This window comes from Grampus griseus (assembly GCF_964374135.1).
Source record: "Grampus griseus genome assembly, chromosome: 9".
Taxonomy (NCBI): Eukaryota; Metazoa; Chordata; class Mammalia; order Artiodactyla; family Delphinidae; genus Grampus; species Grampus griseus.
This window is the reverse complement of record NC_139003.1, coordinates 96,842,643-96,857,510: the sequence shown is the minus strand read 5'-3', so window position 1 is coordinate 96,857,510 and position 14,868 is coordinate 96,842,643. Positions and strand designations below refer to the sequence as shown.

The following is a 14,868-nucleotide window of genomic DNA, read 5'->3' as shown; positions in this document are numbered from 1 at the left end:
CTCATGATCTTGAATACAACCTGCCCTGGTGTGCAGACAGCAACCTGTTTTAGTAGCATCTGTCTTTTCCAGGTTAATTAAACTAGAGGGTGAACAGTAGTTTCCACTGGAGTGGCCGCTGCCTTCCGCCGCCATCACAGCCAGCCCTCCCATCCCCCCTCCCTGCCCCTCCTTCCCACAGGGAGAACACCCAGCAGTGGCTCCGGAGAGAGCCCAGTGGGGCCTGCAGCCTGTCAGACGTAACACGGTGTCTGCACCGACTGTGCGCCAAGCCTGCTGGGAAGGGAACTGTAATCGTTCCTCACTGCAGTGGCTAATTGCATGTGTCAACCTGACTGGGCCACAGGGCGCCCGGATCACTGGTGAGCATCCCTTCTGAGTGTGTCTGAAGGAGAGATTAGCTCTGAATAGCTGGACTGCGGGAGGAGGTCGTCCGCTCCAATGTGGGCGGCCGTCATCCAATCCCCTGGGGCCTGAAGGGAAGAAAATAGCAGAGGAGGGGCACTCTGCTCTCAGCCTGAGCTGGGGCGTCCATCTTCCCCCTCCCTCGGACATCAGCACTCCCGGTTTCTGACCTTGGGACCCGGACTGGACTACGTACACCCCACCACTCCTGTTCTCTCACGGCAGGTGGCAGACGGCGGGACGTGTCAGCCTCCGTAACCTCGCAGGCCAATCCCGGGAATAAACCTCCTCTCTGCAGAACCCAACCAATACACTCCCACACGGGATTACGGTCCTCACTCCATTCTACTGCGGACCAGGGACCCCAAGTGGAGTTGTGGGATTCCCGAGGAGGACCACTTAACTCTAGGCCCACCTCCTGCCCACCCGACACAGCTGACCAGCGAGGGCCTCAGCCACTGACCTCCTGCCTATTCCACCGCCGGACACGGACAGGCGTCATCCGTCTTCCTGAAGCAAGGGTGTGGGCAGGCAGAAAAAAAAGGAGACTGGGCCCCCCAGCAGGCGGGGAGAGTGTGGGGTGACGGCGGGGTGCACCCAGACCCCTGGCTCAGAGCCACGTGGCTCTGGACTGGGACCCTGGCTGCACACAGGGTCCCTGGTATGCGGACGCTCCCACCCACCACAGACCTGCTGGGACCTCCAGTCATTCCAGCCCTGGCCCTGGGCACGTCACATCTGTGTCTGAGCCCCATCTGTAATCCCACCTCCCGGGCAGGGCTGCTGTGAGGACGGAACAGAATGAACTCCCTCAGACAGCTGCTTCTTCATGTGTCAGAATGAGAAGACTCTCCTGCAGCCTCTGTTCTACTGCACACCCGCCTCCCCATTTTTAGACGAGGAAACCAGGGGGAAGCAATGTGTCCAGAGCCAGGAAGTGTGCAACTTACACAGATGGAGTCTGGCCTCTGGACCAGAAAGCCGGAAGCCCTCTGTTCCCAGAGTCGGGGACACAGAGCAGGTGACAAGGGGACAAGGAACAGGTGATGAGGGGGCTCGGAGACACACCACACCACGTGTGACCTGGGCTGGGCCCAGAAGTGGCCCTGGGTATGCCCGGTGCGCCTGTGCTCTGAGGTCATCGCCTGACACAGGGGCTCAGGGCCCAGGACCGCTCACGGGCCTGCTACTCCTCCGAGTCTCTCCCTCTCGTTTCAGCGTTCCCCAGCATGCACTGTAAAAACATCAGGTCCCGGCCCCCAACCACAGACCTAAGTCTGGAGCGGGCCACGCGAGATTCGGCATCTTCAGGAATTTTCCACGAGCCTCATGAGACCCGCTGTCACGTCCGGCCAGCGGAGGCCGAGCCCCTCTGCACCGTCACCCCTCTGCCAGCACGCCTTTGCTCACGGCTGGCAAAGCAGTCAGCCTCTGACCGTCGCACAGGGCTCGTCAGACCGCCCCCCGCCTGCCTGCCTTCCTGCTCCTTAGCCCCAGTGGCTCCACCCACAGAGCCGCCAGCGTCCAGCCGGGAGCCCCCACCTGACACCTCTCCCAAGGGGCCCCCGCCCCCCCCACCCCACGGAAGCAGAGGGGCTCCTCTTGCCTGTGCGGCCCACAGGTAGTCCAGCCGCAGCTTGACGTCCACCTGCCGGGCGTGCAGGGCCAGCGTGCACGAGAACAGGAGGATGGCCACGATCGGCTCAAAGCTGCGGCCCGAGACGGCGTCACCCCTTGGGGAAGAAAAGGAAGGAAACCCACGTCAGTGTCCCGAACGCAAGGCCGGTCCCCAGAGGCCCCTCAGACGCGACACCCCCAGCGGCGCCCGGGACTGACCCGGGCGGAGAGCCCCATCCCCGGGGAAACCCGAGGAGTGGCTGGAACGTGGGTCCAAGTGAAGAAAGGGAGAAGCCCCGGCACCGGCGATCTTCTGTTCAGCAAATCGGAACACAGGGCCCCTCGCGTGGACACAGGCGATGCCTGGCCACCGGCTCTAGCCGGAACAGCGTACCTACCCCACGGCCTTCGTGTACCCGCCGAGCTCCAGGACGAGGATGTAGGAGGTGGTAAGCACGGCAAGCAGGATCATTTTTGGCAAGGAGGACACCCGCAGGAATACAGCCAGCGGGAGGGTGCCCACGAGGCCACACAGCAGGGCGTGGGGCGCAGACTCGCAGGGCGCGGCGGGCAGCACGCGGTCCCGGCGCCCAGACGACAGGATCACCAGGGACCCGTTGGGACTGGAGCTCCAGGCCCAAGGCAGGCAGCCCACCTGGAAGGGGGACAGAGGACCCAGGAGCGTGGGAGGAGCCCCACTCAGGACACTCACGCGCCCTGCTCCCAGCCCCCTACGGCCTCCCGCTCCAACCCGCTCCCCCGGCGCCATCAGCCGGGCCTCGGAAACTTCTGCCTGCTCCCGGCCCTGCTAGTCTCCTGACTACCCAAGAGGGGGCAGTCTCCCCAGGGCCTGGGCCTGGGGGCATGAAACCCCTACCATCCTCCCAAACCACTCAGCTCCATCCTGTCCCTCCCCCCACCCCCTCCTTCCTGTTTCTCTGCCCAAGCTTCATCCTCTGCGCACTGCGAAGGCCGGGCCTCCATTCCCAGGAGGATCGCGTGTCCTGCACTGGGTGACGTCCCCTTCCCACCCCGCACTTCCTTGAGCACCCCCAGGCCCACCTCTGATCCCCTTGTTTCCCTCCCCAGCCCAGGGCCAGGCCCTCCAGGGTGGTCCCCGCAGGGCCCCCCACGTACCTGCGCCTGGCAGCTCTCACCACGCCCAGCCCCGTGCTCAGCAGAGACACTCACCACACAGCCTTGGGCCACAGAGTAGATTAAGACCACGATGAAGATACACAGGACGGTGCGGATCTGGATCGTCAGGCACCCTGGAAAACACTGAACAACAAAATGCTATTGAGAAAACGGCCTCTTGTTACAAAGTCGATCGTGTTCACAGTAAATCACAGTACAGAATGCTGAGAGCCACCTGTAGGCAGCTAGAGTCTCACCGACTACTCATCCTTCACACGCCTTTCTTGGCTGTTTTCATATAATTAATCTCCCCGGTGGAAAAGCTGCCCAAACTAAAAAAGACGAAAACTGAAGCCTTTAAATTAAAAAGATGCTGTGACGCTGAGTGGCACCGACAATCACTGAACAGATTACCTTGACGTGTTCAGAATACTGCATCCTTCTATCTCAGAAATGGTAAGACTTTCCATTCATTTGTGTCTTACATGCTTTAACTAAGTTTTATCATTTTCTTCACACAGGCTTTATAAAATTTTTGTCATTAGAAGTCTTATGTTAAGTCTATTTAATAAACACATTTTGCAATATTCAAAAAATGATGTCATGGATAAAAGACGTTCTTCTTAGACTCACACTTCTGAAATTAGAAACAAAAACGAAAATAGAGACCACAGGGAGATTACAGAAAACACCAACCAGCCAGGGAGCCCGGGACCATCTACACGGTTATCCCTCTATCCTCCCCGCTGTGAAGTCGGAATCATTACCGACCCCGCTCTACCGGTGAGGAAATGCGGCCCAGACACCACTCATTCTCCAGTCCCGGAGACAGAGTGGGCCGCTCCAGCTCACACAGTGGTGGACGTGGATCTGGGTCCCAGTTCTAGGCTTCAATACTGTTGTATTTTCCTTGAAACACAGATCTCCTCTGAGGTCCTCACGCAGAGGAGCTGTTCTGCGGCGGTGTGAGCCCCACTGTCTTAGTACCTGCGTCACGCGCATCCCAGTCTTCTCTCCCACTGAGCCCTGGGCAAGGCCGTGGATGCTCAAGGGGACTCCTGCCCCCAGCCCCAAGAAGCACGGGCTGCTCACCCTTTTACTCAGCAAACCCTGGAGACACTGTTTCTGGCCGGGTGGGCTTCAGGAGCCCCCAGGGCGCCACCGGGAGTGGGGCCTGGCCCCTGGTGCTGCGGGAGAGGTGGAAACAGGACAAATGTCTCTCGGGAGGCTATGAGCGGAGGGCCACTGGCCAAGGCTGGGCAAGCCCCGCCCACGGTGTGTCCCGCTCCGGGCCTGGAGGGTGGACGCGGATGTACAGCTGGGTTGCTGAGGCCTTTGGGCCACCCAAGGAAGGGCAGCCTTGGGCTGAGCCGGCACATAGGGGCAGTCAGAAGACCCAGAGAGAAACTGGTCTCAGGTAGTTGAATGGAGTCACTGGATAAAACCAGCCCTGGGCCCACCCTCCTCCCCTCCCTCTCTCCCTCCCTCTGAATTTTCTGAATATATAGGACAATAAATTCCCTTTATCATTTAAGACCATTTGAGCTGGCTCTTCCGTTACCTGCAAAATAACATTGTTTAAGGCCGCCCCTGGATCACACAATGGTGAAGAGCTGTGACGGCCAGCCTCGGGATACTGAGACCCTCTTCACTCCATGCTAACTGCCTGATCCTACAAACGTGTTTGATTGAATACACAAGAGTTAAAATACCTCTCTGGAAATTAATGGCAATCACAAGGACCCGCCTGGAGTTGGGGCTTGTTTGCTGGGAGCAATTAGAGGGGTAGGAACACAGTCATGATAAGAAGGGCTGTCTGTTCATTTTAAGACTGCTGGCCGCCTTTTTTACAGTTAATTTGGGTCAACTTATCAGTTCTTGAGCAAAAAAACAAATATACAGGCGCACACACACAGACACACACACATCTCCACAGACCTAAAAACAGCATGAAAAATAGTTTGTCATAATATAGAAAAAAGGTAGCTGATCTGACATAAACAATGGAAAATTCCCCCAGAACGTGACCCACAATTAGTCAAAGGTGACCCAGGGGGTTGTCTATCGTTGCCACATCCTCAGAGCATGCTGTCACTGTCTCACGAAGGGACTCTGCAGCAATGGCCAGGCTGAGCGCCCGGGACCCCACGGCCAGACGGGGATTCACAGCCTGAGCTGAATTTCACAAAGGACCCCAGCAGTGTGACAAGGGCGCGAGGCAAGGGGATGCAGAGCAAGGCCCTGCCCTGTGCTCTGCAGAGAAGCGGAGCCGTGGAGCGTGCTGTGACCAGGGCGCGACACACGGAAGAAACCGCGGCCGCGCCAGATGGCCGGCGAAAGGAGGGGTGACCGCCCGGCACCGTGGAAGGTCAGTCCTAATGCGGGCGACACTCTGCCGGAGCCGCAGAGTCTCAACGACCTAGGCAAAGGCGACAACTACACAACCGCAGCCTTCTCCACTCAGCCCTGCCTCTGCGCTCTGGGCTTATTCTCCGCCCATGCGTGTTGAGGGCCCAGAGAAGCACAGGGCGTGGCCAGAGACCACGTGCTCCCATGGGGGCGGGGCTTCAGAGGCTTCTGACCAGGCATCAAACCTGGCATCAGCCTTTGGCTAAGATCAAGAGTAGTAAGAACTGCGTTTTACACTACGGCGCACAGGTACACACAACTGAAGCAAACTTCCAGGAAACCCTGACTACAGTTGATGTACGATGGCATTTTCATTCATTCCTATTCCATTCCTTTTGTTCACATCTCACACAAACCTAAAAAAACCGAAAAACCACACATAAAAACAAGCAAAAAAACCCCCAATTTCACAGCCCCCCAGAGAGTTGCAATTTGAAGTTTAAAAAATATGACTTACCCTATGCTAAATACATGAACTCAACCCCACACAGATGCACTGCAGAAGCCACTGGGGCTGAGGTAGAAAAGGATGCATCACGGGGACGGCGGGGCACTCTCAGGGGCTAGCAGAGCCCTCGAGTTTGTCCCCGGAGGGTCACTGTCCTCTGCTGAGGCTCCGTCTCCCTCCCCAAGGAGGGAAAACCTACAGGTTTTCTAACTTCCCAGGCACTGTCCATTCATCGACGACGTCCAGTGTAAGTGGAATCTCACCACCACTGCAGACCTCCTCCCTGCCTTCCCCACCCCCTGCAGGCGGCTCGCAGGGTCTAAGGTGGGCCGGGCCGGGGGCACGGTGGGCAGGGCACTGTTCCTCCCCGGAGGCCAGCCCTGCCAGGGCCGTAGGGAGGGCAGGAAGCCCAAGGCAGGAGCCCCACCTCCTGAGCGGTACCTTCGCTCAGGGGACCACGAAGGGGTGACTGGGACGGCGGACAGAAAAGTGAGGCTGAAATACGGGCAGAATGTGTGCCAGGCCCTGCTCCCAGTACATCATGAATATCCTTTCACGGACGGAGACACTGAGGCCCTCGCGCTGGCAGCCCCTAGCAATGGAGCTGCCCCACCGGCTGCATGCCCTGGCTGTGGCCGCTTCTACGTCACAGAGGAAGGCACTCTGCCCAGTTGACTCCCAGGCCTTCTCGGAGATGCTCAGCTGCAATGGACCCTCCCACCTGCGTGCACAGCCGTGACCACTCACGTCTCCCCATCTCAGCACGTGCTGGCCTCTGCGGGACGACCCTGCCCCCGCTGCCTGTCCCCACCCTCCCCAGCCAGAGCCTGCCTGCTGTCTGGCCCCTCCTGTCGCCTGGCGCCCAGTCTTCTGCACAAGCCCCATGGTGAGCTCAGAGCCCGGCGCAGGGCCTGCGAAGGGGAGTGTGCGAGTGTGTAAACTGGCCCCTGAACTGGCGCATGCTGGCCGGGCGACCTGCAGCTGCCTGCTGCCAGGACCATGCACGCTGCACCCCGCTGCTTCCTGACCATCGCTCTGAGTGGACCCATGAAGCAATGGATCAAAATCGCACACCTAGAAAAAATGCTCAGGCCCATGGGGGAGGGCAAGGAGGGGTATGTGGGTGGAAAGAAAGGGGCTGGGGGAGCCAGGGTCACCTCCTCCAGGAAAACTGTCCACCAGGTGCACAGATTCTGAACACTGGGGATGAATAGGACGGGCTAAGAAATTAGCATCCACTTGCCATGCTTTCACTTGAAATTAGGTGAATAAAGCAATCTTATCTGAAGTGGGAAATTCCAGTTTACCAAACCAGACGCCACTCCATCTATGAAATCAAAGAGCTGGGAACGTGGTTTGAATAAATAGCATTTTTTCTTACTCAACAAGTTACCCATGAATAATAAAAAATTTAAATAAATAAAACTAGAGCCAATCTTCTCAAGAAGTAGCTGTTTTCCACAACTGTGCAAAAATAACCCTGGGTCGGTCAGACGTGACACGTGGGGGTCTAGTGGGGACAGGGGACATTTGAAAAGGAAGGTTCAGGATGGGAGAGAGGCGTGCGGGACCAGGACAGAGCCCTCTTCCAGGAGCCATGGGCGACACGGGGCCACGCACTCAGCCCTGGCTCCAAGGCCAATGAAGCATCCTCGAGAGCGTGGCCGCCCCAGGCTAGGACGGGAACCCACGACGAGCCACAGGACGCTCCATCCGCAGAGAAGAGCGTCACACCTTGTGTTCGTTTATCCAGTCACTACCAATCACCCACCCTTGTGTCCATGGGGCACCTTCCCAGAACTCCAAACTGCACCTGGCATATCATGACGGGCTTCATGAACCCCCAATACGCGGACAGCTCTTTCCGCCTGCCACTACCCCACCTGTCCTGCCAACAGGGCAGGCAGAAGCCATGCACCTACCTGTCCAGGTGATGTGCAGGTGCAAGACACACACACACTGGTACCTGGACTAGGTAACGAGCAGGTAGAGAACACGAGCACACATATACCTGGACCCGGGTGATGTGTAGATACAGGACACAGGCCACCAGGAAGCAGATGCAGAACACCAGCAGGAGGAGGACGGCCACGCTCCTAGGACAGAAGACACGTGGGCACTGCAGGTTGGGCCGGGCGAGGTGTGCCCGAGAAATGCCTGGGAACCCACCCTTCCTCCCCTGCCTCACCCAGTCGCTGGCCCCCGGGAAGGAACAGTGGTCTCTGGGGACTTGTCCATGCTGGCTCTCTTCTAGGGGAGGAGCCCTTTCTGTGTCCACCCCAACTTCTAAGCCCCCCAGGGTCTCTCTAGTCCTGGGAGTGCCTGAGAGATGCTTTCCCTGTGCAGGAAGGGCTGGGGTTGCACAGACTTGGCTGCTGGGTACAACCCTCTTACGGGGCTTCAACTGGGAAGGGTTTTTCTAGGAAAAGCTGTATCCCCACATAGGGCCGTGCAGATGGCCACTGTGTGTCCACAGTGTCCTGGGGTGGGGGGTGGGGGCGGCTTCCATGTACTTTCTGGAAACTCACAGGAGAATTGCTCCACTCGGGACGATGACTAAATGTTATTAAAATCATTATGCTTTTGTTCCTTTCCAAAGCCTGCTTTTCCTCATTTTAATGTTTCTGAAAATGAGAAGCACCTAGACACCAGGGTGCCCATTTGGTGCCCTGTTTGTCTCCTGCTGCAGACGCTGTCATGAGGTCAATGGCACATGTGGTGTGGACAGAGTCACTGAAAATATACGGTGTCTGAGAACTGAGCACATTTAAAATTAAAAACTGCGAGTGAGCGTTCCACACGTTTGCCATCAGGCGTGCTCAGCTAGTTCCTCCGGTAAATGGAGAACTGGTGCGTGGCTCAGGCCGTCCCCAAAGGCCAGGGCACCGCAGGAGTGTGACCGCGGGAGTCGAACCTGAACTTGAAAAGAAAAGGACTCCTGGTGACCTTCTCCTCTGACTGATGGACCCGGAACAGTACTTACTGCGGGATTATTAGAAGGTAGACAAGGCCGAATAAGGCGGCCAGGATGAGGGCCAGAATGACGGCGCTGGTGAAATACTCGTCCTGAAGCTGGTGATACTAGAAGACACAGAAAAGGACCGTCAGCCGCCCAGCTTCCTGGAGACGCCAAGGTCTTCCTGAGGGCACCAGGGATCCCTAGAACTACAGCGAGAAGGGCCACCCACGTTCACTCCCAGCCTCCCCAGAGCCCCCCCCCCCCCCCCCCCCCGGCACTCACCTTTCGCTCTCGCTCAGCCTGCTTGTACTTCAGGGTGAAGAAGTTCAGGTCCGCCATCTCCAGCTCCATCTGGCGGGCTTCCAGGAGGCGGCTGATGTACCTGTTGACGCGTGTCCCAGGGGTGGTGTGGACAACATTTGTAGAGAAAGACGAGCGGTTTCTGAGTTTTTCTGAGGCTGTTCTCAATGCCCTCCGCTGCCCGTCACGGAAAGAAAGGAAGGGATAGTGTCAAATTCTCCACTTATTAAAGAAAAGAGCTCTTATGCTCCCTCCTCCTGGGTCCTCGCCCACTGCAGAGTCTGGGGGGCCGGGTTTGGGGATCTGAGATGCAATCCCGCCTCAGCCACCTGCTGGCAGCGAGATCCCAGGTGAGTTATCTCATCCTTGGTGTTGTAAGTGGGGTTACATGGCACTTGTGCGGTGGTACCATGTGGAGGGTTAAGGGCCCCCGCTCATGTGGAGTGGACAGTGCCCAGCACAGAGCAATGAAACTGGTTCTTTGAAAATGTCAATAAAATCAACAGATATCTAGCAAGCATGACAAAGAAAAAGAAAGAAAGACACTAACAGATTCAGGAAAGAAATATAATTTTACTACAGACCCTGGAGACATCAAGAGGATATAAGGAAATACTATGAACAATAGTTCACATATAAATTTGACAACTTAGATCAATTACCTACTCCTTGAAACATACAAACTACCAGAACTCACCCAACAGGAAAGATAACTAGAAAAGCCCTATAATGGCTAAAGAAATTTACTTCATAATTTTAAAATTCATGCAAAAGTAGTCTCCAGGCTGAGATGGTTTCATCGTGAATTCTACCAAACATTTAAATAAGAATTAACATCAATTTTATATAATCTCTTCCAGAAAATAGAAGTCAACACTTCCCAAATCACTTTATAAAGTCAGTATTAGGGGCTTCCCTGGTGGCACAGTGGTTAAGAATCCACCTGCCAGTGCCAGGGACACGGGTTCAAGCCCTGGTCCAGGAAGATCCCACATGCCCGTGCGCCACAACTACTGAGCCTGCGCTCTAGAGCCCACAAACCACAACTACTGAGCCCACATGCCACAACTACTGAAGCCCACATGCCTAGAGCCCATGCTCCGCGACAAGAGAAGCTGCCGCAATGAGAAGCCCACACACCGCAACAAAGAGTAGTCCTGGCTCGCTGCAACTAGAGAAGGCCCACGGGCAGCAATGAAGACCCAATGCAGCCAAAAATAAATACAAATAAAATAAATAAATTTATATAAATAATAAAGTCAGTATTATACTGATACCAAAACCAGACTAAGACAGTATTAAAAAAAGGAAAACCACTTTTGAGGTCACATCCCTCATGAACATTGATGCAAAAATCCTTAGCAAAACATTAGCAAATAGGATTCAGCAATATATAAGTAGAGGCCTACACCATGACCTTTACTAGATATGCAAGGCTGTTTAAATATTTGAACCTCCATGCGATCCATCGTATTAACACCATATTAACCACCACATGGAAAACCTCATGGTCATATCAACTGATACAGAAAAAATCCTTTGACAAAATTCAATATCCACTCATGATAAAAATGATCAGAAAACTAGGAATGGAGGGGAACTTCCCCAACTTGATGAAGCACATCTCCAGAACACCTACAGCTAACATCACACTCAAAGGTAAAAGGTTTTCCCTCTACCATCTGCAGTAAGGCAGAGATTTCTGGCTCACCCTCACCTTGAATACAATACAGTGCCCCCAACCAGTGCCATAAGGCAAGGAAGGCAAATAAAAGGAAAACAGATTGGAAAGGAAGAAATGAAACTGTCCCTATTTGCAGACATGATAGAAACAGACATGATAGTCTACACAGAAAACCCCAGTGGGAGGAAAAAAAATCCTAGAACAAATAAGTGAGTTCCACAAGGCCACAGGATAAAAGATAAACATACAAAATCAACCATATTTCTTTATACTAGCTATGAGCGTGTGAAGACCAAAACTAAAATACTGTACCATTTATAATCACTGAGAAGATGAAATACTAGGTGTAAATCTAACAACAGAACTTGTATGCTGAAGACTACACAATGCCAATGAAAGAAATCAAAGAAGATCTCAATAAATGGACAGACATACCATGCTCATGGATAAGAAGACTCAACATAGTGAAAATGTCAATCCTCCCCACACTGTCAATTCCTGTCAAAACCTAGCAGGATATTCTTTTTTTTGTAGCTAGACAAGCTTATTCTAAATATTAAATGGAATAGCAAAGGGATTAGAATAGCTCATTTTTCTTAAAAAGAATAAAGTGAGAGGAATTGCTCTACTGATTTTAAGACTCACTATATAACTATATCAATCAAGACAATATGGTTTTGGCAGAAGGACAGACACATAGATCAATGGAACAGAACAGAGAACCAGAAATAGCTTCACACAAGTATGGTCAACTGATTTTTGACAAAGTGCAAAAGCAATTCAATGGTAGAAGCAAAGCTTTTAAATAAATAGTGCTGGAGCCATTGGAGATCCATTAGCAAAAAAAATGAACTTAACTCAAACCTCACACTTTATAAAAAGAATTAACTCAGAGTGGATCACATTACAAAACATGAAAATATAAAATCCAGTTAGAAAGCAGACAATAGACACAAGGGGCATTTCACCAAAGAAGAGAACATACAAAGAGCTCCCTGGAGGCCTAGTGGTTAGGATCCTGGGCTTTCATCAGGGAACTGAGATGCCACAAGTTGGGCAGTGTGGCCAAAAAAACACATGGATAGAAATATAAGCAATCGCTTTTCGATCAATATTAAAGCATAGCATTTTATATGAGGGATTAAATCTTGAAATACATAAACACATATTTTTATTTATTTATTTATTTATTTTTTTTTTTGCGGTACACAGGCCTCTCACTGTTGTGGCCTCTCCCGTTGCGGAGCACTGGCTCCGGACGCGCAGGCTCAGCGGCCATGGCTCACGGGCCCAGCCGCTCCACGGCATGTGGGATCTTCCCGGACCGGGGCACGAACCCGCGTCCCCTGCATCGGCAGGCGGACTCTCAACCACTGCGCCACCAGGGAAGCCGTTTTTTATTTCTTTTTCAAAGTGGATTAAATGTCATTCCCTTGCAGAGCTAGCCTGTATCTACTTTACAGTATGAAGTATCTCTTTAATTTTATAACTAATACTTTGTATTTTAGTTTTTCTTACTCCCCTCAAATTTGGGGGGACATGAAAGTAGCTTTGTGAGGACCATTTGGAAATTCACTGTCACAATTCTCCCCTGTGCTTTGTTTGTTGTATCTTTGCACACGTGTAAAGATCTGTAGATGAAATGCTGTACAGACAGTTTGGCTGAAAACATAAAAGCTCACCAGCCAGCAGAGGGGAATAATAAATCAGTGATATTAAAATCTTCTTACAATGTCAGAAAGATAAAAGTCAGAATAAAGACTCTTTCCATTGAGAAAACGCTCCTAGATCAGTATGCAGCTAGAAATTTTAATAGGGAACATGCATCTTTTGGTAATAAAAGTTGTTAAGAAGAAAATAGCACACACACAAAAAAGAAAATAAGCACTTGAAAAGATGTTTGACATCATTAGCCATCAGGGAAATACAAAATAAAATCACAAGGAGACATCACCGCACACTTATTAGAACAATAATATATTTTCTTTAAAAAAAGTGGTGACAGGACCAAGGGCTGGCAAGGATGCAGAGAAACTGGATCGCGCATATGTTGCTGATGGGAATGTGTAATGGTACAGTCACTCTGGAAGACAGTTTGCCGGTTTCTTAAAAAAACAAAACAAAACGCAAAACCAAATATGACCCATCAATGGCACACCTCGGCATCGATCCAAAAATAATGAAAATTTATGTCCACGTAAAAAATCTGTACCTGAACGTTTATAGTAGTTTTATTTGTAATAGTCAAAATTGGACACAACCAAAATGTCCTTCAACAGGTGAGTGGTTAAACAAAGGTGGTCCATTCCAACCCGGCATACCAGCCAGCCACGGAAAGGAAGGAGCTATTGATCCCAGCAACAACCTGGAAGGACCCAAGCATAGAGTTGAGCATAAGAAAGGCCAAGTTCAAAGGGTCACACACTGTGTGATTCCGTTTATACAACATTCTCAAGTGACAGTTATAGGGATGGAGAACAGATTAGTGGGATCCAGGGTTAAGGATGGCTGTGAGGAGGGAGAAGGTGTGACCACGAGTGGGGCGAGACCTTGGTGGTGATGGAAATGTTCTGTGTCACTGCCACTAAGAAAGCCACTGGGTCTCAATCCACACCAGCCCATTTCCATGGACCCACCGATGTCAGGGTCTCAGATGCAAGTGCGTGGCAGAGACTGCTGGCAGTCTCCCCGACATTCATACCCCCTTGGTCACAGAACCCAAGTTCTATAAAGGCATTGGTCTCAGCCAATGCACTGCCTTTCTCCCCTTCCCGTGTCAGCTTGGTGCAGCTGTGTGGCTGAGTTCTGGCCAATGAGCTATACGCAGAAGTGTTGCTAGGGAGCATCCTCAAGAGGAGAGAGATATGCCTTTTGCCAGCTCTGCCTTCTTTCTGCTGGCTGGAATGCAGATGTAATGACCGGAGCCCCAGCATTTATCTTGGGCCATGAGGTGGCAGAGCAGCCAAGCCAGAATAATGAAAGAGAAAGGGTCTGGTCAAGATGCTTTGAAGCCACCACATTAGCCTTGAACTGCCTGCTCTCTGGATTTAGTTTATCCGTGAGAAAACTCACCGCTATCTTGTTCAAGCCACCATGATTGGGGTTTTCTTCATATGTCCTGAAACCCACTCCTGATTAGCACTACCTCCGAAAGCACACATCTCTGAAGCAGCATTCCTGGATGCTATGACCTGTCTGCTCCTCCAATCCCAATCTGCCCTCTACCTGCCATGGGGTGTGGTAGTTACAAGAAGACAGGGTGGTGAACTGGGGGACAGGGAAGATGGGGCATTCCCACAGCATGGAGCTGAAACCCTGGCCTGGGGTAGACTGGGCAGGCATGCACTTCCTGGGGCTGAGCTTGGGCACCCACCTTCCTGAAGCATATGAGCAGCTGAGATCAGTAAAAGTGTCCCCAGGCCTGCAAAGCACAGAGCTGCATCTCAGGTCTCCTTTCACACCTGACACCCCAGGAAGGCCATGGTCTGAGAAACGGTCTCTGCTCAGCATCAGCCCCTCTGGGGAGCAGGCAGCAGGCGGCTGCTCTGCCCCAGGTCTTAGCCAGTCCCCTCACATATCCAGCTCCCCACAGGGCCCGATGAGCGGCCCTGCCATCCACCCTCACCTACTGAAGGGACAGGGACAGCCCAGGGGCTTAATGCTATCACTTCACAGACGACTTTCTAGAAATGACTCATCAGCCTAAGAACTGGCGGCTTTTCTCCACCCTTTTCCACGAAGAATTCCTTGTTTGAACCTCTCCCAGAGCAGGGGCAGGGGCCAGGCTCACGCCTCCCAAGGGGCGTCCTCATCAGGGGGTATCCACCGCCTCCTTGAAGCAGCTGCAAAGTTCTCTCCTTCCTCTTCTCTGCAAGAGTCCGTATATGAGGGGGCACTAGAACTCCTTCA

The 14,868-nt window shown here is 52.8% G+C and overlaps 1 protein-coding gene across 1 annotated transcript in view; it reads right to left on the bottom strand.

The window, feature by feature from the left end:
* The window catches only part of ADCY1 (adenylate cyclase 1), a gene marked incomplete at both ends in the record, with an annotated part of 117,369 nt that overhangs the window by 23,077 nt on the left and 79,424 nt on the right, over nt 1-14,868 (bottom strand). The window contains 6 exons of the mRNA XM_082661602.1: nt 2,012-2,138; nt 2,421-2,677; nt 3,214-3,303; nt 8,028-8,112; nt 9,000-9,097; nt 9,258-9,452. Of these exons, the coding sequence (XP_082517728.1) occupies nt 2,012-2,138; nt 2,421-2,677; nt 3,214-3,303; nt 8,028-8,112; nt 9,000-9,097; nt 9,258-9,452 (852 nt within the window). The remainder of the gene's footprint in view (nt 1-2,011; nt 2,139-2,420; nt 2,678-3,213; nt 3,304-8,027; nt 8,113-8,999; nt 9,098-9,257; nt 9,453-14,868) is intronic.